General features: G+C 46.2%; 10 protein-coding genes across 10 annotated transcripts; 5 read left to right on the forward strand and 5 right to left on the reverse strand.

Annotated features, from left to right (window-relative positions):
- Nucleotides 1–1080: 1080 nt before the first annotated feature.
- On the reverse strand, nucleotides 1081–2759 carry BHQ10_003486 (uncharacterized protein; the record flags this gene model as incomplete). The annotated part of the gene is made up of 4 exons (XM_040875747.1): nucleotides 1081–1486; nucleotides 1540–2412; nucleotides 2489–2613; nucleotides 2679–2759. 4 exons carry the CDS (start codon nucleotides 2757–2759, stop codon nucleotides 1081–1083), a joined length of 1485 nt encoding a protein of 494 aa, XP_040731990.1.
- Nucleotides 2760–3507: 748 nt separating this feature from the next.
- Nucleotides 3508–4710, reverse strand: BHQ10_003487 (uncharacterized protein; the record flags this gene model as incomplete). The annotated part of the gene is made up of 1 exon (XM_040875748.1): nucleotides 3508–4710. The coding sequence occupies one exon, from the start codon at nucleotides 4708–4710 to the stop codon at nucleotides 3508–3510; it is 1203 nt and encodes a 400-aa protein (XP_040731991.1).
- A 1839-nt stretch (nucleotides 4711–6549) lies between these two features.
- BHQ10_003488 (uncharacterized protein) lies at nucleotides 6550–9222 on the reverse strand (the record flags this gene model as incomplete). Its single annotated transcript, XM_040875749.1, has 11 exons — nucleotides 6550–6570; nucleotides 6632–6724; nucleotides 6779–6881; nucleotides 6937–6984; nucleotides 7048–7233; nucleotides 7290–7353; nucleotides 7636–8220; nucleotides 8276–8469; nucleotides 8539–8569; nucleotides 8627–8880; nucleotides 9077–9222. 11 exons carry the CDS (start codon nucleotides 9220–9222, stop codon nucleotides 6550–6552), a joined length of 1725 nt encoding a protein of 574 aa, XP_040731992.1.
- Nucleotides 9223–10569: 1347 nt separating this feature from the next.
- BHQ10_003489 (uncharacterized protein) lies at nucleotides 10570–14281 on the forward strand (the record flags this gene model as incomplete). The annotated part of the gene is made up of 9 exons (XM_040875750.1): nucleotides 10570–10878; nucleotides 10954–11146; nucleotides 11201–11428; nucleotides 11478–11608; nucleotides 11662–12217; nucleotides 12263–12374; nucleotides 12428–12682; nucleotides 12739–13190; nucleotides 13254–14281. 9 exons carry the CDS (start codon nucleotides 10570–10572, stop codon nucleotides 14279–14281), a joined length of 3264 nt encoding a protein of 1087 aa, XP_040731993.1.
- Nucleotides 14282–15251: 970 nt separating this feature from the next.
- BHQ10_003490 (uncharacterized protein) lies at nucleotides 15252–16892 on the forward strand (the record flags this gene model as incomplete). Its single annotated transcript, XM_040875752.1, has 4 exons — nucleotides 15252–15284; nucleotides 15355–15682; nucleotides 15729–16729; nucleotides 16782–16892. The coding sequence occupies 4 exons, from the start codon at nucleotides 15252–15254 to the stop codon at nucleotides 16890–16892; spliced, it is 1473 nt and encodes a 490-aa protein (XP_040731994.1).
- A 108-nt stretch (nucleotides 16893–17000) lies between these two features.
- BHQ10_003491 (uncharacterized protein) lies at nucleotides 17001–18458 on the reverse strand (the record flags this gene model as incomplete). The annotated part of the gene is made up of 1 exon (XM_040875753.1): nucleotides 17001–18458. The coding sequence occupies one exon, from the start codon at nucleotides 18456–18458 to the stop codon at nucleotides 17001–17003; it is 1458 nt and encodes a 485-aa protein (XP_040731995.1).
- Nucleotides 18459–19159: 701 nt separating this feature from the next.
- Nucleotides 19160–20953, forward strand: BHQ10_003492 (uncharacterized protein; the record flags this gene model as incomplete). The annotated part of the gene is made up of 6 exons (XM_040875754.1): nucleotides 19160–19176; nucleotides 19227–19377; nucleotides 19439–19789; nucleotides 19855–20283; nucleotides 20344–20597; nucleotides 20650–20953. The coding sequence occupies 6 exons, from the start codon at nucleotides 19160–19162 to the stop codon at nucleotides 20951–20953; spliced, it is 1506 nt and encodes a 501-aa protein (XP_040731996.1).
- A 142-nt stretch (nucleotides 20954–21095) lies between these two features.
- On the reverse strand, nucleotides 21096–22257 carry BHQ10_003493 (uncharacterized protein; the record flags this gene model as incomplete). Its single annotated transcript, XM_040875755.1, has 4 exons — nucleotides 21096–21232; nucleotides 21286–21405; nucleotides 21471–21651; nucleotides 21739–22257. 4 exons carry the CDS (start codon nucleotides 22255–22257, stop codon nucleotides 21096–21098), a joined length of 957 nt encoding a protein of 318 aa, XP_040731997.1.
- Nucleotides 22258–22812: 555 nt separating this feature from the next.
- On the forward strand, nucleotides 22813–24521 carry BHQ10_003494 (uncharacterized protein; the record flags this gene model as incomplete). Its single annotated transcript, XM_040875756.1, has 6 exons — nucleotides 22813–22951; nucleotides 22998–23250; nucleotides 23333–23343; nucleotides 23417–23616; nucleotides 23666–23787; nucleotides 23840–24521. 6 exons carry the CDS (start codon nucleotides 22813–22815, stop codon nucleotides 24519–24521), a joined length of 1407 nt encoding a protein of 468 aa, XP_040731998.1.
- Nucleotides 24522–25314: 793 nt separating this feature from the next.
- BHQ10_003495 (uncharacterized protein) lies at nucleotides 25315–25855 on the forward strand (the record flags this gene model as incomplete). The annotated part of the gene is made up of 2 exons (XM_040875757.1): nucleotides 25315–25424; nucleotides 25474–25855. The coding sequence occupies 2 exons, from the start codon at nucleotides 25315–25317 to the stop codon at nucleotides 25853–25855; spliced, it is 492 nt and encodes a 163-aa protein (XP_040731999.1).
- Nucleotides 25856–27402: the final 1547 nt, after the last annotated feature.

Raw genomic sequence — 27402 nt, forward strand, 5'->3', positions numbered from 1 at the left:
CAACGTCCTGAATACTGGAGTCAATATAGGATTTTTTTATTGATATATAGATCGCAATGGCCTAATGCCCTGTTCTCTTTGTCCGCCACAAGCCATTGTGAAGCCCTAAGACCACGCTACTTTGGATCCACAAACACGAGATTTCTTTGTAGACCTTGGAAATAAAGTACGGAACAAAGAAGGTCTGGAGCATCTCTGCAATAAGATTCCTGTTTTCTTTATCTTTCAGGAGATTACCTGGAATTTGGTGATAGTTTGGCAATTACCTTGAGATCGAGTGGGTACTCTACTTAACCCGAGAATTGCTCTGGTAAGTCGTTAGCACAGTATGCTATGTAGATTTATTGTTCTAGAAAAGGTAGTATGATTGATTCGATACCATATCTGGATCATTTCTAGTTACTTTACAAAGAAAGCAGTATGAATGAGACTTTACATGTTAAGCCATGAGATGGCCGATTTATCAGCATGTCGGCAAATTACGCCACTGCATAGGGTGTATTCACTACAATTCCCAGAGAACTTATGATGGTCCCAGCGCAAGTTCTCGAGGCCACCATACTCACATTCGTAATGTTGAAAGTCGACTATCGCTATTCTGGCCCATCACAAACATACATCCATCATCTTAGTACGGCAGCCAGCCAGGCCCGGTTCCTTAAAGGCAGGAAATAAGGTCTTTCTTGCGCATATGAATACAATCAAACCCCTTCAAGCATCAAGGATCCCATCGTGAAGGGTTTTTCATTCTCGTAGTCAATAGCACTCAAGTTTGCATAGTGCGTCACTTCCGAGTCAAACTGGCTAAAACATCCAGGGCCTTTGAAAGCCGTTAGCGACGCCGAGTCAGAAGCTGCTGTGCTTATATAAGTGAGTGAGAAGCACTCGAAGTTGATTGGGCTGCCTGACGAATCGTTAGGGGTGTAACATTGACCTATAGCGTTCAGCTGGGTCTGTTCTAACACGTTGAAACAATCGGAATCAGTGAAAATGTCGATATAAACTTGGCCGGTTGGAGTAGGTGGTCCAGTCGATGTCGATGTTGATGATGATCTTGTTGTTGTCGCTGTTGCAACCCAGCTATTGCAGACGGCAGACGTTATGCAGGGCTCCCTTGGAATCTCGCAGAGCGTGGTTGTCGACGTTGAGACACAAGAGCTTCCGGACTCGGTAGAAATAGGCTCGACAGTCGTGATGGGCGGAGTAGATGATGTTGTCGGAAGCGGGGGTAAAGAGAGTGGGGTTGTCGAAGGGATTGATGTCGTCAAGAAGGGTGTTGAAGAAGGTATCGAAGAAGGCGTTGAAGACGGTGTTGGAGAGGGTGTCGAGGAGGGTGTCGAGGTGCCTGTATTCCCGGCCGTGGATGATGTCTGGCTTACGGTGCTTGAGCTGCCAGAGCCCGATATCGAACTCAACGTCACAGTTGGTGCAATTAACTGAGAGGGGACCACGGGCACGCTTAGTGTTGCGCTGCAAGCCGATGAGCCTGGTTTATCAATGCTTAACACACAAATCTTTACACGATACTGCGAGCGTTACTCACTTGTAGAGCTGCTGGAGCCGGATGAACTGGACGATGTGGACGAACTAGATGAGCTGGACAAGATGGTCGTGGACAAGCGGGTCGAGCTTGGCGAGTCACTAGAGGGTGAAGAGGTCGGTGAATTCGTGGGCTCTGGGCTCTCCGGGGGTGCATCATTCTCGGGAGTAGGCCCCGAAGGATCAGGGCATGAGCCAGAAATAGTGATTCCGAAGATCTTGACGCAGGGCAGGTGAAATTTAGGGAGCTGCGGAAAGCTCGGCCAAGTGAACTCGACGTCTGGAATCTCGGGCACGTTCCAAATGATTTGCGGTTCACATGTTGGACAAGGTAAGATAATGGGTACAATTGTGGTCGAGTGATCGCTGCCTGTGGTTGTGAGCCACATATTGCCTGTGACAGGGGTGGCTGTGAATGGCTCAATAGATAGCTCAGCAGGCGCCGTTGTCATAGTCGATGTAATGGTAGCGCTTGTAGTTGGCGTAGGTACAGGCTGAATAGTGAGCGTCTCCCCGCCTGTCGTAAGAGTCTGGAATCCCGATAATGTCGAGCCAGGCGGTAATGTAAGCACTACCGAAGACCCATTAGGCTCGGTGAATGTCTCAACGTTCGAAGTTGATACAGATGGTGGTGAAGATACGCTGGATGTTATTGAAATAGGCTCTACGGTCAACGCGGAGCTTGATATGGTGAGGGTCTCTAGTCCCGTAATGGAAGCACTAGCTGGAAGCGTAACAGTGACAACAGGTCCGTTGGGTTCTGTGACCGTCTGTATGATTAAGGATGTTGATCCGTTGGGTTTTGTGGATATAAGAGAGCTAGAGCTTCTTGAAAGAGACGCCGTATCTGGGGATGACGGCCGAACTGGTCCACTAGAGCTAATAGCAGTGTTGGAGATATACGTGCTTGTAGAGACAGACGATACCGGGGAAGTGGAGGAGCTAATACTTCCACTTGGCCTCTTTGTTGTAGATCTCCGAGTAGATGGCGAACTTGATCTTGCGGGTGTGCTTGAAGATCTGCTGTATATTGAGGCAGTAGACGAGACAACGGTAGATACTGTCATGCGTGAACTACTCCAAGTTGTTGTAGTATTCGGTACAAACGAAGAACTTCCAGGGGGAACATTTTGGCGTACACCTGGAGCTACAGGACTTGAAAATGAAATGCCAATCAGAGCGGCGAGGTAGGTTAGGCCGATAATCTGCTTCAGCGCCATATCTGCAGCCAGATTGCAATGACCGGGAACAGAGGGCACAACGGCGTGCAGTAAATAAGCTGTTTGATAAGGGAGAGTGACAAGTAATCATATATAAACCTAGCTACTCGCTAGCTGGTCATATCGTTCATCTTTCACTATTGGGGCACACTTCAATAAGCCTGCCAAGGTTGCTGACAATAATCACACATCTACTCATTGACCGGACACATTGTTTATCTTTTCTTGTCCAAGCACACTCCAGTAACCTACCCAACCAAGTCATCTTGAAGGATCCTATGAACATCTGTGGCAAAAGGAAATGAGACCAACCAGACATCCCCCGTCATCATGTTCGATTGGACAGCAAATCTGTTAACAGGCCATTATTATGGGTATATTACCGTGCATCAAGCCCCCAAATGCCCTTGGGGCGATGCAGCTCACTTTTCCACCGAAATGTACATTCCGACAGGCTGGAAGAGAATATATACTGATCTGGATATAGTGTCGTGCCAGAAACCCTCAGTGTTTCACTAAGACATCCAGGGTCATAATAAATTGAAACTATCTGAGTTCTAGTCTCAGAACATTGATTGTTGCAGTGACTTGGGCTTTTAAAACTACTTAAAACAGATCGGGATGTATCACAGCCCTCACTCAGATACGAGTCAGTTTGCACCGAGACACTAATGCAGTCACACGTCATGCTCGTAAACTACTTTCATCTATCGCAAAATGTATGCAAGGTACAGAGATTTTTCATTCACTAGGGGACTGGTGCCGCCACGGTGTGCTCTGCAACAATATTAAGAACATGATTCGCATCAGGTCCCACATACTCAACCCCAGGGATGCGCTTAGGAGCACCCACAGGACATCTTTGTACCAGCTTCAGCCCTTTCTTGTAAGGCTCTCCGACCACCGAATCCCTGTCAAGATCAGGGAAGGTAATCCGTAACTCTCCCATGGGGCCTTCTGATAGATTAGTAAGCTTAAACCAAGTTAAATGGGCGAAATCATTGCAAATTCTGCTTAGCAGCTCCGCCCACGTTGAATCATTGCCAAGCGTGACTAGGTGAAAAGAGATACCGGTCAAGCTCTGTTTCGAATTGCTCAGTATGGCCATAATACTAAGAATAGAAAGCCTGGCCATGGAGAGCTCCAACTTCTCCAGTGATGGGAAGGTCTTGTTGTTAAGGAAGAAGGAAGGAGTATGCAGCATATGATGAGGTTGCGAAAAAGAGAGTGAAAGCTCTTTAAGCACTGGTGCATGGAGAAAGATTTGATCGGCCCAGTACGAGCTTGAGTTTAGGTTGTGACTAAGGCATAACTGCGCTTTACGCAGGATCGAGAAACCTATGCCCTGGCCCTGATTTTCAGTTGAAAGCTCAGCGGTGATGATCGTTGTCATCGCTGAACCCTTTTTCAAAACGAAATCGGTAACAGCCAGATCAGCACCAATCAGGATGTTACGCGCGAGGACTGCCGCCGTTTCTGGATTTGAAAACGTGTTTGAATCTGACTCGTCTAGGGGGGTATCCCTGATCTCCAGCCTAACAGGACGAAGCTGCTTAGCCGCAAGCATAGACTTGAGGAGCTCTACCCCGATCGATTCAGCCACAACCTGTCCGTCTTCATGCCGTGGCCAGATAGCGGGGGATTCCAAAGGTGACCCCTCCTTGACTTTAATAGAATCATCCTCGAGACAGATGACTTTAACATAGTCTCGTATCTGAGCATGTGTAGCGAGCATTTGGAGCCTGCTTAGATCGTCGGCCATGAGGTTCGTTCTCCAAGTCGAGAAAGAGCGACTCAGAACGGCCTGGAGGCGCCTATCGTCTGCTTCTGTTGCTGTGCATTCCGCGACGAATGCACTACGATCCGGACTGGGAAGCAGATCTGACCACTCGTTGATCATGCTGGCAGATACCGGCATGGGTGCCGGTAGTGACGCTTTGAAGTCGCTCATGGTAATCCTAGCCGCTGATCAGATTGATGACTTGATGAGGATACCTAACTTCGTATTTAAGCGGGTAACAGTATATTGACTACGTAAAAAGTGAATACAGGATTGACGCCGAAAAGAACTTTATTTATAATAATTGAACATAGGTACACTAGCTTCTCTCAAGCTGGCCAATCGGAGGGTATTTGACTTAGTTCGGAACCTGAGGGGGGCTAGTTGTAATATTCGGGGAAAGTGACTGGCATTCCATGCCAGGAGCAGAAAGTCGATATGCATATATATCGAGCTGTATTATATCATCGATTTTTACAGAATTCCGGTGGCGTGTGATCCCCCTGACCATGTTTCACGCAATGTACCTTGTATCTACGGTCCAATTGTCGTAGCGGCCAGTCCCCCTGCACACTTACGGCGCAATAAACATCGACTCAGACAGCGTAGCATCAATGAGGATCAAATATGATGCTGACTTGGGGGCGGCGATGCTTGACAGGGGAAACGCTGAAGCCAACTGAGATCTCGGAGTCCTTTATAGTCAATTAATTGCATTGGGATGTAGAAATCACCGCTGTGCCTGCGGGCAATCGGGACGACCTCACGCCAGTATAAGTGTTATAGCACTCCTACCAATAAGCTTAACAATTATCACACTGATACAGTGTAACGTGTGAGGTTAATCTCCTAGCCATGGCACGATCTTCCTTATTAAGCTTGCTGTTGGGCACATGGGTAGCCCTTCTCTGCTCACTATCCCTATCTGCTCCTTTAGAATCGTGAGTGCCTTTGGAAAAACTGCTCTGTAACTCGACTAATTTGAAAATAGCGACGAGAATGCGCAACTTGTCAAACGAGATGATTCTTTATATACCATATGGAACAGCATTCCAGGTTCGCAAAAGGCAATGGGCGATTCTGCGTTATTTTTCCGCATAGATCAGTCGGTAGACAATGCCTGGGGTATCACTTATCTCTATGGCTGCACAGCTCTTATGATTTCCGATCCAGACTTTGTCGTTGGTACGCATTCCTTGACGCATTGCAATCGATTTTTTTGCTAATCTTGTACTGACGCGTTGCATAGTTGCTCACATGCAGCAGGAGACTGCCACAGGAAAAATATGTATCAACGACCAGACAACGCTAAATAGCTGGCTCGCTAACACGCTTTTGCCTGCGTTAGATCAGGTAAAATATCCCAAAGACCCTGCTTTAGACTCCGGGAACCGATGCTAATATATGTCTACCTAATAGTATGATCCAACTGACAATACTGAAGTCGAGTTGATATACAATACAAATAACTGCTTGTGGACCGGCACAGGTGTCCAAAGCATTGTAAGCTGGCTTATAGACACGAACAACTGGGGAGTGGCTGAGGCAAATATACGTGATCGACCTTACCAAGGCAGTAGCGGTTTGGGTACACCAAACCCAGGTCAACCACAGGGACTCGCTGTCGTCAGGGTAAGACTCCTTGCATCCTTGGTCTGTCGAATATTATTAACTTGCAACAATTACAGTGGCTGAAACCGCAGCTTGAAGGCTTAACAATTGGCACACTCCAAACATTCTTTAACTCTGATACTCCAAAGAGGAATCAGGTATTTATAAGGGCGTCGTAAGATACTGGCGCCGTGCTGGAGCTATAAAGACTAAAGTAGTCATTTTGTGCCGAACTTTGTGGTTTTGCACATCTTTGGACAGCTTCGAACGCTATTTGATATTGTGACCCGTCGAGCTGTTTACTACTGATGTCTCGAGGCTACTAGTAATAAGAAGGATATGAATAATAAAACGGTAGTAAATTCACCTCAAGTCTAGACACGGGGTTTCAAAAGTTGCTTATAAAAGACTGCAAAGGTGCTGAAATGAAACCTGTCAGTTCATACGCCCCGTCAAAAAATTTCCTGATTTCGGAACTCACCTCCAAACGCGTAGCATTCCCTGACTGTGCGTTGTCAGAAGAGAAGATTGTGCCGGCCAACTCATCTTTAGAACGTTGGAGTTCCATCACGCGCTTCAAAATTCATTAGGTTTTCATTCTCCTTCGGAGGGTGGATCGATGACTGACCTCTTCAAATGTGTCCTTGACATAGAAGCGGACGGTCGTTACTTCCTTCTTCTGGCSGAGCCGATGAATTCGAGCGAGTGCCTGTTCCTCGACAGTAGGGTTCCTGCGGTTAATGAGTTAGATGTGAATATGTAGCTTGGTTGTAGACGAGGGATTACCAGTGTGGTTCCATGAGATATGCACATGAAGCTTCGGTCAGAGTTAATCTGTTGTTCACTTAGTCCAGGATGTAGGAAAAAATGGTTTGATGCCGATCGCGAGAAACTCACCCAACAGCACCGCATGACAAAGTCAATAGTAAAACTGAAACAGACGGGTGGTGTTTAAATTTGTCAATCACGCTTTTCCTCTCCTTTTGTGGAACTTTCCCATCAAATCGCAGGCATGGAATTCCCGCCTCGTTGAGACCTGCCTCGACGATATCCAAAGACATTCTCCATGTGGAGAAAACGATACTAGTACAGATATGAGGTTAGTCGTATTTTGATGATTATTTTTTCTTTTGACCGACCTTTTCACATTGGGAGGCTGAGACTTCAGTTGTGCCACCAGGGAGGTGACCTTCGAGGGCAACCCTGTTGAAGTCGTGTAGTTGCCAGCAGTAGAATCGACTGTGGTGAGTACGCTCTCTTCTAGCACTGAGGCATTTAATGAGACTGGAGAGAATGGATGCGGTGGTTCATGACCACAAGTTAGGGAATGGCCATGTGAACGTTGGAGACAGTCTGTGCAGATGAAGCTCATGCACTGAAAGAAAAGGGGTTTTTCTACAACATATTCATTAGATCCACTGAAGACTCTTTCTGTAATGTCGAGTGAAGATTTGCACCGTTGGCAGGTGATTGTTGCGATTTCACATTGGAAATTAAACGCCTGCTGCGCCATGCTGGCCCAATGTACACTTTCAGATGAATGAATTTGATATTCCGATGCCTTAGTTTCGTGGCGAGAACCATAATGGAGGCCCAGATTGCATATCATGCGTAGCGCATTAATCTGCTGGATAACGTTGACGAAAGATACTGATTGTGATGTCTCGCCTTGGCCATAACTCGTCGAGGCCTCTGCAAGATGCGCAATAGCCTGGTGTTTGACGCGCTCATACAGATCTCTTTCGTCCGCTGTAAAGTTCACTGGACATCGTACATCCTTTCTCGTAGGTAGGTTGATCATGGTTTTGGGTCTCCGTAGAATGACACATCTCGATAGCCTTTTCAGTCTCTCTACGGCTTTTTGGGATTCGCCAGATTTCCATAAGTTAGTAATATCTGTATCAAAGCGTCTAATGTCTCCGTAAGGATAGACATCAAGAAATTTGAAAAGTGCAGCTAGGTCTCCTAGACGATTTTGGATAGGTGTGCCCGTCACTGCCCATCGCGCGATGGCAGGCACGGCGCAAATCGCCTTGGCCATTTGCGAGTTGCTGTTACGGATAAAATGTGCTTTTGACAAGTCAGTATCTGTTCAAGTAAGAGGCATACCGGGTTCAATGTTTACCTTCATCGAGGATCAAGCGTTTCCATCGTGTAGAGAAAATGATAGATTGATGTGCCTGCTTTCCATTTTTCCATTCAGCCGATATTGTATGGTATGTAGTCAGAATTAGACCGAATTTTTTCAATCCCAATACGTCCGATAGACGGGTCTTGCCATGGTGTCGGGACCATGCTAGGCTCCCTGGCACAACATGCCTGATGTTTTCAGATTACATTCAGTGAACTTCGTCAATTAGATATAGAGGACTTGATGGTCAAACCTACTGTGATAGCTGTTCCTCCCAGGTATCCAACACTAAAACCATCGTTAAAGATAATTTCTAGAAGGAAATGGGCATGAACAAAAACATACAGGGCGGTGGAACCACGATCAATGTAGGGTTGTTGTTTTCACCGTCGGCCGGGCTTCCTTGCAATCGAAAACCTTCACCGTTATGTCCTCGCACAGTTGCTACAACAAGGGCAATCATGGTCAGAGTCTTCCCAAGCCCCATAGGATCTGCAATGATGCCCCCCAAAAATTGTTTGGGTTCCTCAAGCTGATGATCCCCCGAGATCATATTGATAAACCTAATCCCGCTGAATATCAGTTTGCGACCAAAGTACCTAGGTAGTTGACTTATGTTCAACGTAGGAAAAAGATGTACCATCGATCATGACTGGCTTTAATCCAACCCCAGAGATCTCCTATACTAGGATCGAAATTCCATCCTTGTTCTCTCCGGAGCATAAAGCTTAGAGCTTGTTTTTGATGTCTTTCAAAGTTAGAAGCAGTTTGGTCAAGTACCTCGATTTTACATACCTTTCTAGCTGTGTTTGAATTTCCGGAGGCTGCGAAGCCTCAGGGAGGTCATCTTGCGGATCAAAATTATCAAGCAAATCCGAGTGACTGGAAGTAGGTTGGATTTCAAAGGCCTCCAGAATGTTTGTCTTCAAGTCGTAGGTCATTGGGCATAGTGAGGGATCGATCGATGAAAGACGGTGAGGGTTGCAATACCTCACATTTAGGTCGCATGCCATTGGGTCTTGCAGATAAATATCGTAATCTTGGAAGAATGTTCCAACTTCATCGAATAGCTCTTTTGGGCCATATAGGTTGATGGAAAGCGAGCAGGATATTAGTTGAGGTAGGAGGCTAGCTGGCTTTCTTGTTCCATTATTCAGGTCATCCAATACACACGTCACTTGTATTTTGATGGAAGTCTCATCAAGTATCGCTTGGAGAAATCGTCCGTACTCAGTCGAGACGCTTCCTCTCAACTTCTCTACGGATGGACATAGAAATTCTCGGGCCGTATGCAAGTTGACTGCAAATCGTCGAGATAGTAATCCATTATGCCTGCTGGCCACCTCACACTGTCCAGGAATGCCTGCAACCTATTCAAATAAGAGTCAGCGCTGTGAATATTTATTTATGTCTAGTAAAATGTAATATACTCACCATACCATAACAGATAACGGCATTGTCTTCCTTCCCTAATACATTATCAGCTACAGGAATGTCGTCTTTAGTTAAGTTTGGAGTCGAAAGCGAATTGTCTTCGCTGCACATTTGATAGTGAAATGAGTCAAACTCAAGATATGAATAGGTATCCAATGAGTTACTATTGAAAGGTGCAAAATTATTTCGGAGTGTATGATCAGACAAAAGGACATTGAAGTCATTCCTGAACGGTGGTAGATTGTGGTGATACTGGCTAGGATGGCTATTGCACCGCTGGCTTGGATGAGCTGTGGATGTGCATAACACTGGTATCTGAGCAGTATCAAGAATATTTCCTTGAGACACAGGCTGACCATGGAATATTGCGTCTGCATTCGGTACCGTCACAGACGTTGGGTATGGTTGCGTATTATTTGGACCATCTAAGCGTCTTTTTTTTGCAGAACCTCGAGAGGATAGAGTGTCCATAATGTGACAAGTACCCTGGACAAGGCTATCTACTTTCCAACTTCGAGCGAAATTTAAGAAAGTTGATTGAATCACGTGTCGCTTGTCTTTTCAAGACGTCACTGCGTGATGTGCGCGACAATTCATATAATATACGAAATCCCGAGTTTCATTATAATCTCAAGTGATACTAAATGTCGAAATAAGGCTGGCAGTTTTGGTGGGAGAGTTCTGGTTGCTCCTCCTAGTCTCGTGACTTGCCTGTATGCACCTCGCCGCCCAAGGCTGACTCCTGCTCAGCCTCAACCAAGTAACGATTCCATCATGCTTTCATTTTCTCCTTCTCTAATTTTCACATCTCCAGCTTCTTTTTTGTCCCGGCTGGTTTGTTGTTGTCGCCCATTATGCCGCTTCGAAGAAGAGATCCTGCATCCGCTACGGCTCTGAGAACGATTCGTGAGGCCTTTGAAGATCTAGAAAAGACAGTGTCACCAGCAGATTCAAAAGATTTTGAAGTTACTACTCTTGAAAATGTGCAAAAGGCGGCTCTTGAGATCGAAAACCAACTTGCAGCACGGCAGTCTTTGCGCAACATGCGACGTCTCGTCCCCCTGTTCTCCAGCTTGGGTTACTACGCACAGACTATCGAGGTTCTCTGTAACGGCACTCCGTATCTCCCATGGATATGGGCTCCTATAAAGATAATTCTCAAGGTGAGTTTAATTGGTGCCTTTGGTTCTTGCGTGCATTTCCCTGCTTACACTAAACGTCGCGTGTTTTTCCTTTAGATCTCTTCGGACTACGTAGAGGCTTTTGAGCAGATTGTTAAGGCATATTCCCGCATCGCAGAATCGTTGACGAGATTCAAAGTTCTCGGCGAGACCTTCCGTCAGAACACGGGATTCCAGCAAACCCTTGCCGTCTTTTACGCCGACATACTTCGCTTTCACACGGAAGCGTATAAGCTCGTGCGACGCAGTAGTAAGCTGCCCAAATTGTGAATGGAGGCATTCACTAGCTAATTCGTTGAACAAGGTTGGCGAGTTCTCTTTCTAACATCCTGGGGTCGATTCCAACGAAAATTCGACAATATTTTAGAAGACTTAGCAAGACATGAGCAGCAGATTGACAAGGAAGCTAATGCCCATGACATTGCTGAGGCAAAAGATATGAGAAGAGCCTTGGAGGAATGGAGACAAGAAAGCCTTGCAACAGTTCAAAAAGCCGAAGAAGAGCAAACTGCCCGCCAACTTGAAGCAATTCGTAGCTGGGTGAAAAGTAACGAAGTGGATCAATTACTGATTTTTGACAGAATCTCGACTGAAGGATCAAACCATCCAGGGACATGTTCGTGGGTATCGGATAATCCAGATTTATCGAACTGGCTTCGGGCCGACCAATCAGATACAACTTGCATTTGGCTCCAAGGGAATCCCGGTACCGGTAAGAGTATAATCTCTGGCCAGCTTGTTGGCTTTCTTAATGCCTCACACAAGTCTTTTGTGGCATGTCATTTTTGCACGTATTCGTACACCTCTTCTACCCAATACGATGAACTTCTCAAGTCACTACTTCTACAACTGGTCCGTGCCAGTAGTGACCTGGCTGCTCATATATATGAGGTGTACGTGATTGGACGAAAGTCAATCAGCCTGAGTGTCCTGGAGCAACTGATGCAGACGGCTATCACGTTGTTAGCAGAAGATCTTGGACGAAAGCAGAGCATTCATATGATTATCGACGGCCTGGATGAAATGGAAGCTGACAAACAGAAACGACTTGTCAATTTAATGAATGGCATTCTGAAGTTGCAGTCATTAGACCGTGCGACTTTCAAAATTCTTTTTTCCTCCCGTCGCTTACAATCCTTAGAGAACGGACTTCGAAAGAAACCGGTAGTCATGTTGGGTGATGAGAAGGACAATCTTGAACATGCAATCTGCACATATGCTGAACAGCGATTGAAAGCTCAGTCTCAACGTTTTTCGCAACTTGGGCTGAGCGATCTTGATTTCATAGATATCGGGAAAAGCATCGCTAAGAAGGCAGATGGTGTGTTTTCCGTGTAAGAGCAAGAACTAGCTGACTTAGCTATAGGTATGTTCCTCTGGGCTCGGCTGGTTCTGGACTATATTACACAGAACATTTTCTACAGCAGTCAAGAGTTATGGGACGCTATTCATACGTTACCGCGCAAGTTAGCTGAATTGTGAGTTCGCTGAGTGGCGTCTTGGTTGTGTCTCTTTAACGAAATGTACATAGTTACGAAAGAGTCATGGTCCAAATTATATCCAAATTCGACAGTCGGTCAATTGAGCGCATGCGAAGCATATTTGGCTGGATAGCGTTCACAGAACGTCCGCTTCGAAAATTCGAATTACGATCAGCATTATCATTTGGTACTGGCAACCCTTTGAACGACGAACCAGTTCCCTTGTACGTCTTTGACATGGGCATGCCTCTCATTGAGGAACGATCCGACTCAACTCTGACGTTTATTCACGTGTCTGTAAAGGAGTAAGGTTATTCTTGAAGTCTTACAAAATCGGGGAAAACAGCTAATGTCTTGTCAGTTATCTTCAAATGCCCGGAAGCACATTGCTGATTGACCGAGTGAAAGAGGTTTATGAACACGCTATCGCGTCGGTGACCTGCCTTTTGTCCGGATTGGAAGTTTTCAATGTTGGATATTCTAATCAGGATCGTATCATGAGAGTTCTGAAAGGATTGCACGGATTTCATGTCTATGCCAATCAATACTGGGTTGACTATATTCTGGAAATATTGTCCTTAAACTCCGAACAACATAATTTACAAAGCGGTCTCACTACGATACTCCGGGACCTTTCTAATGCATTAGAATCGTCGGGAAGACTATTGCAAAGTTCAAAGAAAGCAGAAGAATTGGCAGTCTCAGACAGCCGCCTTGTCCTCCTCAAACAATATCCGGGACTTTACAAAAACGCCCAAATCACATTACAAGCGCGAAGCCAGACAATGCTCGGTGATGTATCTCGAAAAGAAGGTACTTATTCATTCCCATTATCTACTGATCCAATTCAACAAATTGACTGGTGACAACTTCTAGATTCTCCCTGCGTCACCATGTTTCCGATCCGTGGACTTAAAGATGCATTTACCAATTATCAGAAAACCGTCCAGTCTATTCTTTCTCTATCTGATTTCCCCGGAATATCCAAGGAGGACCTGGAGTACTTTCAGCAAGAGTATCGCACAACCATTTTCACCTGTCGCCTACCTTCTTGCCCTCGGGCCACTGCCGGCTTTAGAAGCGAGATATTATTGCGAGAACACGAAGCCATGCATACTATAAGTTTAAAGTGCCCTTTTCCAGGGTGTCAATATCCGCGTTTTGCTTCGGCACGAGCTTTAAAAAGCCATGAAATGAAGAGTCATTTTCCCACGCGAGGTAGAAAGCAAATTCGCAAGGTTAATCTCATGGAAAACATCAAGTCGAAATTTCATGCAAATTCTGGTTTACCTAAGTCCGATGTCAGTTCTGAGAAGAGGAGTGTAATGGTCGAAGAAGGCATGCATAAAAATACAGTACTTCCACACCCACCGGACCGTGAAACCTTTCTAGAGCATTTCTCAAGACTTGACAATCTCATGGGCCCAGAAGGTTTTGACTTTCATCCAGTTTTCGCGGATTCCAATTATGACACTTACGATGACCTCGATTCATCCGCCCTCGTTGACTTCCGCTTGATGCCCCAGGCACAAGGGAAGAATCTGGCCACCTATTTGCCCACTTTTTCACCACAGATGCAGGCTGCACATGCATCCGAAGGTGGACCTGGTGTGAATTCTGAAAAACAAGAATCAAATTTTGTTCCTGAGAAGAGGAAAGAGACTATTGAAGAACGTAACAATAATATCACAACATATCCACTATACACAACGGAATATTCTGGTATCTTGGAGCCTTTCGACCCCTCAAAGATGCAGGACTCTGACGTTGATGTACTTTTCAAGGACGCGCACGAGCTTGAGTCTGACTTTGACCGGCTTCCCGACATAAATGCGGCCGTCTTCAATATATTCTCCAAGAATTTATCTCCAAGCAATGCAGGCGCATTGAAGACGTTGGTGTAGACCGAGACCTGGAATGAATTCTTGGGGCAGGAAACTGAGAACTCAAACGCGGACAACGCGATCTACTCCAAGCCAACCTCCTGGCAGGCAGCGGATCCCACACAGAGACCTTTCGATCATGTATAACAGTACTTTTGTAGCTCAGAGTTTAAAATGGAGTAACCATATCTACATATAGAACTGAATTCTCAGCGTCCAATGTTTCCTGAATCTGGCTCTTCCTTGTGTCAACATATCAACAGTGAAACGCCTCTTATAAGACCTTGATCTAAAGTAATGGTACGCCCACTTCTCCTAGAACAAGAGCAACTCTGAACAGAGCTCCATTTATAAAAAAGGTATTGTGGTGTGCATCGACAAATAGACCTCGGTACTCAAGCACAGGAAAAATCGACATGACTCGCGTCGCTTTTACCAGAAAAAGTAACTCAACTTATCAACGGAGTTTTCCCGACCAGCTGACGCGCTAGCTCGAAAACTAGTGTAGAGGCGGGGCGCTTAAACTACACTCTACCAATGAAAATCCGTGACTAGTTTAAGCTTCTTGCCTTGCGGTCAGTACAAAATATTATTGGACAGAGCTATGCTAGGTATCCCACTCACCCAGTTGTATCGGTATTGTCTCCGTAGGCTCTTCTTCGCAAAACCCAGCCTTTCACAGATGAATTTGCAGTAGAAATAATACCGGACTCCAGTGCGAATACACATGATTGGTACTGTAATCTAGTCAGGTACCAGCAGTACGCGGTAGACAGCAGCATAGCGAGAGCTTTTGTCTTTATAAACTCTTCTTTTTTCATGAAGCTTTTCCCCACACCCCGCAAGTTGTGTTGTTTGTGTGTTCTTCGTCTCTTTTTTTGTTCCCAACTCTTTCTCTGATTTTCTGACGACTCAATTCATGTTGTAGACGTTGTGGTGAGTTGGTTGTGCGACTTCAGTGTGATATTGTCCGGCTGTGTTCTTATCCGCCATGGCTATTTCTCCTTCTCTTTTTCGAATTTTGGTATGCGCCGCTCCAATATTAGTAACTTACGGTTTTAACAGATCACAAGTGAACTTGCTAACGAGTATAGGTCGTCGGCTTCGTTGCCCTCGGCAGCACAACCTACGGCTACAGCTCCAGCATCATCTCCACCACTCTCGGCCAGCCATCTTTTCTTTCCTATTTCAAGCTCGACACGCGACCCAATGCCACGCAACTCGAAGGCGCCATCAATGGCCTTTTCCAGGCCGGCGGTCTTTTCGGTTCTCTCTCTTGTATCGGGTCGGCGGATAAACTAGGACGTAAAAAGTCTATTTTGATTGCTTGTCTGGTTACCGTTATTGGCGGTGCTTTACAGGCTGGGAGKGTACATATTGCTATGTATTTGGTATTCAGATTCATCACTGGACTCGGTGTTGGTAAGTTTCAGCTTCTTAATTGCGAGATGTTTGCTTACAGTTCTAGGTGCCCTGCTCGCACTGGTTCCATTGTACCAGTCCGAAATCTCCCCGCCAAAGATCCGTGGCTTCTTAGTCGGTATCCACGGTGTCATGCTCTGTCTCGGCTATGCACTTGCCAGCTGGATTGGTCTAGGATTTTACTTTGTCAACGCCTCAGGCTCACAATGGCGCCTTCCCCTGGCGATTCAATGTCTACCGCCTCTCATTCTATCATGCGGTATCTACCTCCTCCCGGAATCTCCGCGCTGGTTGATCGACAATGACCGCGCCGAAGACGCACTCAAAGCTTTTGAATCTATTCACGCGGAATCAGAGACTTCCATGGCCGGCGACCACGACGCCATGATCTCAGACTTCAACCTCCTCCGCGCGCTAATCGCGCACGAACGCGAACAACGACTGTCCTTCCTCGACATGTTCAAATCACCCTCCATGCGCAAACGTTGCCTAATTGGGTTCCTGGTGCTGTTCGCCTGCCAAGGTACCGCAACTCTAGTCATCAACAACTACGGGCCTTCCTTGTACAAGTCTCTCGGCTTCGATACAGTCTCCCAACTCGTCATACAGGGTGCATGGATCACCGTCTGCCCCATTGGAAACTTTATCAATTCTCTGATTGTCGACCGCGTAGGTCGAACCCGTCTCCTCATGGCCGGATTTATAGGCACAATCACCGCTTTAATCGGCGAGTGCGTCGCTCTAAGCGTCTACAACCACACAGGCTCAACAGCCGCAAACACGGCCGCCGTTTTCTTCCTGTTCTGGCACATCGCTTGCTTTTCGGTGACCTGTGATGCGACTTCTTACATTTATGCGTCCGAGATATTCCCCACCCCCGTTCGCGCAAAGGGACTTGCGATATCGGTGTCAGGTCTCTTTGTTGCAACCATCATATTTCTGGAGGCTGCGCCGACTGCATTTGCAAATATCGGGTGGAAGTATTATACAGTTTTTATCGCGTGTACAACGTTGAGCTTCTTGTTTGTCTGGTTGTATTGTCCTGAAGTATGTTCCTTCCTATCCGTTAATCATTATGGTTTTGCTAATAGTTGCACAGACGAGTCAGAAATCGCTCGAGTCGATTCCGGAGTTGTTTGGAGATTCCGTTGAGCCTGCTAATATCAAGCCTATTTCGGATGTGAAGGAGATTGAGGAGGGTGATTTTTAAGTTGAATGTTAATGATGACGGCCAATTTTATCATGAAATACTCGGAATATTTTATAATCTATTGAAAAGTTCTACATGATTATCGTTTGTGGTTACAGTGTCAAAATACTAAAACTCCCTACTACATTCAATCCACTGCCCCCCATCCCCCCTCCGCTTGAACCAAAGTGTGCTCCTTCCCTTCTCATCATCTGGCAACACAATCCTAACATCCCTCAGCCTCCTCCAGGTATCTATCCTTGGCACCTGCAGGTCGTCTTGTGTAGGCGGATCAAGATCCTGTACTTCTTCGGTCACTCCTCTGTAGCCAGACGACAAAAGCGAAGAATAGAAATCCCCTTCCTCAATCCGTATAACTTCAGCAACAATATCAGCAACAACCTTCCTATCCCACCCAGCCTCTCTATTCAGCCCTGCGCGTAAAACGTACAACGCCTGCCGCCTCAAGCGTGGAACGCGGCATTTGACGGCTGTATAGAAAGCGGGGAGGATGAAGCCCATTTCCATGCTGAAACCCATTCCTTCACATTTATGCTTTTCTTTTTCTTTGTCGTGATTGAGGGAAGGAGCGGTGAGGAGTTGAAGTTGTCGTGGTAATTCACCACAACCCGCGAGAATCCGCGCAAAGGAGCGGGTATGTGCATCAGAGTCGTAGAACATTTCACTGCTCTCGGAGTCGTCATCTTCGAGGCAGACTGACGCGGTGATTGTGGCCATGGAGTGGTAAAGGGACATTATCTCAAAACATAGTCTGTCACGAATGTGTGCGTGCGTGGTTGGAGTTAATCTGCGGACGAAGGCGTCCCGTGCAGCTTCCCATTTCGATAAATCGATCAATATTTGGTTTTGCGTTCTATGCAATTGGGATTCTTCTCGAGAGTCCGAATCTTGTTGATGATAAGATTGTTTCAAATACTGAATCCGACCATATATCCGATCCAAAACCCGTCTCGCCTCCGTCACAGACGCGAAGCTCGTTGGCAGAGCGCAAGGATCCGTACGATTACCCTCCCGCACACTAACTAGCACTTTTTGGTGTACTATCTGCTCGTCATAAAAACTACAATGAACACTCATTCTTGTAAACGCATCCACCAACGCTATCTGTGCAGCCTCGTCTTTCGAGCCAAGAAGAATAGATGAGACCTGCTCTCCATGCTGGTGATGTCGTTGACGCTCATTCTCAGATAAGAGTTTTATGCCTGATTGGAGATGAAGAAACCCCGTTCGATAACGACCTCGTAGGAACTCGAGGGCAGTGAAGATCATGCATGTTATCAAGACTATGCGCGTTGACTCGGTGGATTGAGCATTATTCTGCTGGTGGTGATGGTCGCGCAGATATCCTATGGCTTTGTTATACTGTTGAAGCGTGAAGTGTTCAGCATCCCTCTCATCGCGACCACTTGAAGAATTCCTTCTGTGCATAACATCCGCCCTTTGAGCGAACGACAACGCAATAACAGCATGCCGAACAGCGGGCTCTTGGACGCTGGCCTGAAACACCAAATCATCCCAGAAAGCAGACGTAAACAACCCGGACAGTCTGGTTGTATTTTTCTGCATGAACCAGTTGAATGCGCCGTTTTCTTCCTGACTTAATTCACTGATCGTCGAAAGAGAGTGAGTAACTTTGGACGAGGCCGATGGGATAGAAGACGGCGTGCGCTCATACGGAGTACCCCCTCCGCCCCAGATGCCGTAACCGTCGCAGACTAAACGTGCTTGGGAACAGCGACGACAGATGGGTCGCTCTTCGTCACATTTGATGTGGCGGGCTCTGATGACTAATTTCAGCTCCAATGATGCGGTCTGGGATGCGCTGCTTACCTGCAGGTACGGCAGCCCGTCTTCGCTCTTTTCCGACCGCCGGGGCCATGCTTCTTCTTCGATTGGGTGGCATCATGGCGTTCCATATCTATCATAAGCCACTCGACAATCAGCACTGTTTACGAGTCGGATAAGAAGGACGGACGAAGTTGAAACAAGCGTTGACGACATTAGATACCTAAGAATTGTCAATCGCTAATGAGACATGTGATTGGGTGCATCGGCAAGGACGGACGCCGATTGGGCCAGTTGATCCACTTTCCATGCCCTAATTTAACCAGTTAGATATGTTTCACAGGTTGCTATGTCTAGTATGAGGCCCTAAAATGTGTTGCTGAGGGAATAAGTATAAAAAGTGGAAGTGTTCTCTTGTATTTACTAACTGCAATGTAAAACTCAGCTACAACCATTTGCTTACTACCTCTTCTAACACTAAAATGACATCCAAGAACATGTAAGTTGCTTACTATTTACCATTGAAGGATTCCTAGTAACACCTGACAGATCAGTCGACATCCTCATCATCGGCGCCGGTCCAACAGGTCTCGGAGCAGCCAAACGCCTTCATCAACTCGGTGGCCCATCATGGCTGATCGTAGACTCCAACACCAAAGCCGGCGGACTCGCAACGACCGACACAACTCCTGAAGGATTCGTAAGGACTTTTCCACCCTACCTTATCCATCTTATAAAATACTAATTATGACTATGAAAAGCTCTTCGACGTCGGCGGCCACGTCATATTCTCGCACTACTCTTACTTCGACGACGTCCTCGCCGAAGCCCTCCCTCTTCCGACAGACTGGTACACGCACCAACGCATCTCTTACGTCCGCTACAAAGATCTTTGGGTGCCCTTCCCTTTTCAGAATAACATCTCCATGCTCCCGAAAGCAGATCAAGTGAAATGCATCGAAGCATTGATCGATGCTGCGCTTGAAGCGCGAGTAGCGAACTCAAAACCGAAGACGTTCGATGAGTGGATTGATCGGAATCTAGGAAAGGGGATTAACGATATTTATATGAGGCCATATAATTTTAAAGTTTGGGCTGTGCCGACGACTATGGTATTCTCATCTTCCCTTCCTCTTCCTTTTGTTTTCAATCTTTTTTGGTAGTTGACTAAGGATAGATGCAATGCTCCTGGCTCGGCGAACGTGTCGCCGCTCCAAACCTCAAAGCCCTAACCACAAACGTCATCCTACACAAAGTCGCCGGTAACTGGGGTCCCAACGCAGTGTTCAAGTTTCCAGCTCGACATGGGACGGGTGGGATATGGACTGCTGTTGCGGACACACTACCTGACGCCGCAAAAAGGCTTGGTCCTCAGACAGGGGCAGTGAAAAGTGTCGATGCAGCCGCAAAACGTGTCGTTCTAGAGGATGGGACGGTGGTCAACTACGGAAAGCTAATTTCGACAATGCCGGTGGATAGTCTCGTGGAGAAGATGGGTGATGAGAAAGGAGTAGAGTTTGCGAAGGATTTGTTCTTTTCGAGTACTAATGTGATTGGTGTTGGGATTCGGGGCCAGAGGCCGGAGCGTATTGGAGATAAATGCTGGGTGAGGCCGCTTCTTTAAAAACAAGGACTAACATCTTTGCTGATTGGAATCTCGCGAAAGCTCTACTTTGGCGAAGACAATTGCCCGTTCTATCGTGCGACCATATTTTCCAACTATTCGCCTCACAATACCCCTACAGAAGACGTCAAACTCCCGACATTGCAACTCGCAAATGGCAAACCGAGTCCAGACAAAAAGCCTCAATCTGGTCCATACTGGTCCATTATGTTGGAAGTATCCGAATCCGCATTGAAGCCGGTTAACCAAGAAACAATCGTGGCCGAAAGTATCCAGGGCTTAGTAAATACCGAGCTGTACATTCTCTCCCTATCCTCCCTCCATATTGACATATACTGATTATAATAGCCTACGCCCCGACGAGGAGATAGTGAGCATCTACCACCGCCGCTTCCACCACGGCTACCCAACACCAACCATTGCCCGGGACGCAGCGCTCGAGAAATTACTCCCTCATCTCGAGAAACAAGACATTTTGTCTCGCGGCCGATTCGGCTCATGGAAATACGAGGTTGGGAATCAGGATCATTCGTTCATGTTGGGTGTTGAAGCGGTTGATAGGATTGTGAATGGTGGCGTGGAGTTGACGTTGAATCATCCGGATTTTGTGAATGGGAGGGCGAATACGGAGCGGAGATTGGGGAGAAATTGATACCGACTGGATTGGTGCTAGATAATTATTTATGATAGACATTGACAGACAGTAGTCTACTAAGATAGATCATACATGTATGGTTGCTCTATATATCAATGCCCTGAATAACAGCCTAGACTAGAATAAAATCCGAAAAAGATCAATAAGAAAACTTCTCCCCAACAAGCTTTTCACTCAATTTCCACAACTTCTCAGCATCGACATCATCTCGTCCCCAGCTGTGCATTTCTTCCGGCTGAAACACGCGGTTATCTTCCAAATAGACCCCGTTGTTACCTAAACCGTGTTAGTCGGATAATGATATCTCGAGGTGAAGGTGATTTGCATACTAGTCAGAGTAATAGAATCATTGAACGAAGCAAAAACATGCGTCGAAACACCCTGGTTGGGCGTCCGTCCCTTGAATGGGCCCCAGTAATTTCTGTTGCCCAGTTCACGATCGACCTGGTCTATACGCGTCGTCAGCTCTCAATCCCCTAGTTAACATGGGAAAGCATCACCGGTAATGACATACTCAACCCCTGAAATCCTTCAGCGTCCAAATGACGCCCCAAATTGGTGAAAATCACTCCCGGATGAAGACTGACGGATATCAATCCTCTCTTTGCAAGTTTCGTCGCCAGCGATCTGGAGAATAACAAATTCGCAGTTTTCGATTGTCCGTATGCGCGCCAAGGGTTGTACGTTGCGCCGTTCTATTTCAAAATCAGCATCTCTCATCTATAATTAAAACCCAAATATGAAAGGGGGAATACATCAAAATTCCAGTCATCGAGCCTCACCGGCCCCAACCGATACCCGTCACTCGCAACATTCACCACCCTCGCCGTCCTACCACTTCCTTCACTACGAATTAATTTGCTCATGATCAAATTCGTAAACAGAAAATGCCCGATATGATTTGCTCCAAATTGGGCTTCGATTCCCTCTGGTGTTTGGCTGTATGGCAACTTGGCCATTATACCCGCATTATTAACCAGTACATCAATAGACTCGGCGTACGCCAACACTTCCTTCGCAGCTTCTCGGATTTGTTTCTGCGACGCGAGATCTAGTTCTAGCGTACGCGTTGCGACTGAAGGCGCGACGTCGGCGATCGTGGACGCGGTTTGTGCGATTTTGGTGATGTCGCGGCCCGCGAGGATGATTAGGGAAGGTGAATGTTTGGAGATTGTAAGTGCGTATTCAGCGCCGAGGCCGCCGGGGGATACCCCTGTGACCAGGATTACTTTGTTTTTGATGGTAGTGGAAAAGTCGGAGGCGATTTGGTCGCCGTCTGTGAGGGGGTGGTACTGGGACATTATGTCGAATAATACGCTGAGGAGAAGAAAGATATATACCTAGGTCGGAAGTCAAAATTGAATGGAAGGCATATCAATAACATCGGATACTGGGAATTATGGCTTTATTTATATTTTTCGCCATCGATTGCTGACCATGTCATTCTTCCCTAGAGATAGCTACTAATGCACCCTCATTAAGGCGTCAGACACATCCCGGCGTTATCGGTCGGTCAACAGTTTCCCCATTCAGATGATTTTCGTGATATACCTCTTTCTCCAACCGGCTAGCCGAGTTTTAAGCTTTCTCAGATTGATTCTTTCGTACATGATGATTTASGAGCCACAATCAAGGGAAAATGCCTCGAGGCATCAAAATAATCGTTTCAACAACTATTTCCTCTTTAGGCCGAATTTCTTCAAACCTCTTTCTGTTTGGAGTTTAGCGTGGTGGTCGTCTGGTGGGGCAAAGATCGGACATTTCGGCGATAATGATAAGCATGCGAATTGCATCATTTATCTTCTTCTTCTCTTTTGCTCGTCTTTAATCAATTCAAAGCTTGTGGATCGGCCAGCATGGAGATTCATAATTCGGCAGCTCCTAGCGAGATTATTTTTCCTCTTACAGCATCGTCGCACGAGCCCTGTGTGTTCTACTACAACAATGGTCCCTTGGAAGTGAGAGCGCCAAGGAAGAGAGGGCGACCAGCAGGCTGTATGTCAGGCTCTACACTTTCGACTCATGCTGACAATCTATCAAGCAAAGAAAATACCTAAATCAAAAGATCCCCATCCTGAAGCCGACAATGACTTCCACTTTATCCACATGGACGGCGACAATTCCAGCATCAGCGACGAAACGCGCATCGCCATTCGAAAACGCGTCATGGCGAATTATACGCATCGCAAACGCCGGCGAGCGACTGAATCCCACCGAAATTCGCTGAAGCTTGTGCGTGAGATTTGTCAGGTGGATCCATTCGATGCGTTCCCGATCAAGTTTGAGCCATATATGTATGACCTGTTGAAATACTGTAATCCTCCCTCCTCGCCATCTGAGGACGCGGGATTGGAAGTGGCTAATACTAGAGGATAGATATGACAACAGTCTGGAAAAGCTTTTATACCATTGAAAGTCTAACTTCAATTAATCCCATGACCGACTACTGGATCCCATTAGCTTTCTCCGACGACGCATTCTTGCATCTTCTTATCGGATGCGCAGACGCACACAACACGCGCTGCATGCATTTCGAGGATCGTCCTGTCGCCTTACGACACATGCAAAAAGCCTTGTCGATTATGAAGAGTCGGATTGCGACGATAAGGGCCGTGACGGACGCGACAATTGCGGTCATTGCGACGTTGGCTTTCGTGGAGGTATTTCTTTCTTTGTATGCTGTTTAATTTGAGGCTGATGGCAAGGTAGAAAACGAGAGGGTCGTTTGAGAATTGGCGGATACATATGCAGGGTCTGAAGAGACTGGTTGATATGAGAGGTGGACTGGGGAGTTTGGAGACGAAGCCGATGGTCATGACTAAGGTTTTTCGGTACGAAGTCTGTGAAGTCTTACGGTTAATTTTCGTGCTGATTTGATGGTAGGGCCGATTTGTGTGGATCGATTGATACCGTCGGAGTACCTTTCTTCTCGAATCACTACTTACCGTCTCCAAGTCAAGTGATAAGCGACAGCGACAAGAGTGCCGCCGGCTTCGACAGTCTTCGTGCCCAAATTACTTTCGAAAATGACATCGAATGTCATATAGCAACATTGGAAGAAGCGACGCGCTTAACAGCTTCACTCAGGACGAAAAAGCACAACGGCCAAGTGGACGCAGCCAGAATCCGATTTCTAGTCACAAGAACACAATACAGTCTCCTCTCAGCACCGAAACATTCGAACACAGTACACGAAATATGTAGATTAGTTTTAATACTCTATTCGGAGAATATAGTCAACGAAAGCCCACCTCGCTTGCCGATCTGCGACGTTCTAATAACCAAGTTCCGCGACATTTGGACCGAACCCAGCAACAATGACACCCCAGTGCCGCGCGATTTCAAATTATGGTGTTTATTTGTCGCTGCTTCTGTGATTAGTGTCGTTGCAGAGCCCCTGATGGATTGGTACTTGGCATATATCAATGAGACAGCATCCCAAATGCGGATTCACGAATGGAGCGAGCTGGTGGATGTGTTTGATGCATTCCTGTGGGACGAGGTCGTGCATAGCAAGAGGTATATGGAGATATGGGGTGATGCCATAAAATTCAAGACTTGCTAATGCCTTATTGTATTATGAATAAAATCTTGGTATGACCTCTTGTAGCAGATGGGCACTGCTTGGCCACATCGAACTCTGGTATTGGTCCACAACACAACAATAATATTGAGCGGTTTGGAAATTTGAAATGTCTCTCTGCTATCTTTAATCAGAGTGTTCCTTTGTCATGAAATGACGACAATAATAGTCAACTCCTAGCCTATTATTAATTAGTGACTGTTCGTATCACCCCCGTCTCAAAGTTGCCGCATAACCCAAAGCCCTAAACATGCCCTGTCTCAGATGTGACCCTACCTATTTATCCGCCTATGAACGACACTCGGATAAATAGCTTGTTCAAATATGTTTTATTAATATTAAGGCTTACAACTTAAATTATACACAAACACCTACTATGTATGGAACGGAGAGATAACTTGGCTGTAGCAGTTCGGTGCTGCCTGTCTCGCATCATGTATACTACAGCGCCAAGTCAAGGCACAGGTACAAGCCATAACACCTGGAAACAGGCACAGTGGCAAGTACCTGATACCAGATGTCTTTGATTTGAGGATCGCAAGATCTTCCCGTACAAAAGCTATGGCTTCATATGCCAAGCATGTCTGGTATAAATCGCGACACCTTCCCATTCATCGATCTCTTCCCCCGATCATTATCACTCGACTTTTCCAATCCACAATCTACATTCATCATCGAGCTGGTCTCGTTTTCAATTCGACACACTCTTTTCAACTTCTCTTACGAAATTAATCAATTGACGAACTTTTGTTTTTCGTATCTCAAAACAATCAATATGCGTTTCATGTCCATCGCCCTTCTCTCTTTGGCTCTGCCTTCTGCGCTGGCGCTGCCCACTCTTGGAAAACGAGCTACCGCGCGCACATTCGCTGAACTTACCATCAGGTATATCCCCTCTAAACAAACGATAACATACATATCTGACAACAAATAGCAATGGCACCGCAGGCAACGCCTTAGCCGAAGCAACCGCCAAATTTCCCGTCCCCGCAGACCTCTCTACCGTTTCATCCGCCGACCTCGCAACACTCCAAGCAGAGCGCGTAACAGCCGAAGACGCAGAGACAGGAGCCTTCAACCCAGCCATCTCCGCCGCCACTGACACCGCCACCAAGACCGCTCTCCAGAACGGGAAAATCAAGAATAAGGTGTTGAAGCTCTTTGCTGAAGTACAGGCACTGCAGATTCAGCAGGCGCAGGGCGCGAGCAATCAGGATAAGATTGATACTGAAACTACGAAGTTGAATACGAATATTGCGTTGGATAAAAAGGCGGCTGGGCAGGCGTCGCAAACTGTTACGTTTACGGGGAACTGAGTCTCATATCTTATGAATATGTTAAGAGTAGTTTTCGGGAAGAGAGCGAGATCAGGGAGCTGGATCTTCTGGTGTTGCTGCGTTGATGTAGATTGTGGATTGGATGGTCCTCGAATGGCGAACACTTTTTTTGCATCATGAAAAGCTTTCAGTAGGCCCGTCGTTCTATTAGTAGGGATATTCTATCCAGATGTACGATCTTGTAAAGAACCCCGAATGTAACTGCACTTTTTGAATGATATTGACGTTGTTTTCACAAGCATAAACAGTATGGAAAATTGACAGATAAATGGTAGGTTGATGTACCCTATCATTGGAACTTTACAATTCATATGACCTTTATTCATAACTATTTGTTTTATTTGAAAAGAAGGTCAGTCAACGACCTCATTCTGCGTTATGCAACCCCAGCCAAGATCAGAATAGCAGAGTCATCGAGCAGGACACGACAGGAAGACGAGAGCCACCAAGCATCTTTCTACCAACGAACTCATCAATTATCGCACAAGCAAGGATATGAAGTGACTATAGAAAGTCCCTAGGGTATACTGAATATTTCTCCTACATCCTACAGTCAACATCTGTGCGCGACCGTAAAGATACACACACATCGCGCAACAAAAGTAGCCATGGCATATTTTGAAAGCTAGGATGGTAGATACATCATATGAAAGATCCTTACATGTTACGCGCCGTCTTCTTACCAACTAGCATGAAGTTCTACTTTTTCAAGATCTCGCTCTCTCAGCATTGCCAGACCCAAGACGATGCCAATTTGACAACATAGTCTGGCAGAACACAAGCCATCCTACAGACCAAAATACGCCTTCGAGTGCAATTAAATTATTAAGGTCCTCACCAAGCACCTAATCTATCGAGTCACTTCGACGCTTCTGACAGCTCATCAACATTTCGCTTTTCTGCCACTTGAGGACTTAGATTACACAGGCCTCATTCTCCAATCTCCAGAAACGGAGCTTTCTAAAGCGTGTGAGTCTTCAGCAGTCCTTAATTATGTTCATCCCTACCTCAGTTCAAAAGTTGTCACGAACGGATTCTGACAGTAAACTAGTTTTCTCTCTCGATACGACTCAAAATTTACCAAAATAACAAGGCATCATGCCTTCAGGATTGCTACTTCGTTCAACCAGATGGTTGCAATGCCCCAAATTCAGAGTCCAGGATCTGTCATCAGATAGAATGCTTTCATTACAAGGAAAACCGCCAATGGACCATACGCTAGTCTTCGAAGAAGATGGAGATGTCCTCGTCGAAATCGAAAACTACAAACTACTGGTGTCAAGAGAAAAGCTCTCGTCTGTTTCCGTAGTCTTTGCAGCAATGCTCAACGGAGGTTTCAGAGAAAGCGTGAAGATCACATTCGGAGATCGACAGACTCATCAAATCCTGCTGCGTGAAGATGACATTGATTTGGTGCTATTGCTATGCAAACTCATTTACAAGCGACTAGATCTGATTGAATGGGCTCTCAAAGGACAAGTTCTGCTCGACTTGACGGTCCTTTGCGAGAAACATCAGTGCGTCAC

The sequence above is a fragment of the Talaromyces amestolkiae genome, assembly GCF_001896365.1.
Source record: "Talaromyces amestolkiae strain CIB chromosome Unknown scaffold5.1, whole genome shotgun sequence".
NCBI lineage: Eukaryota > Fungi > Ascomycota > Eurotiomycetes > Eurotiales > Trichocomaceae > Talaromyces > Talaromyces amestolkiae.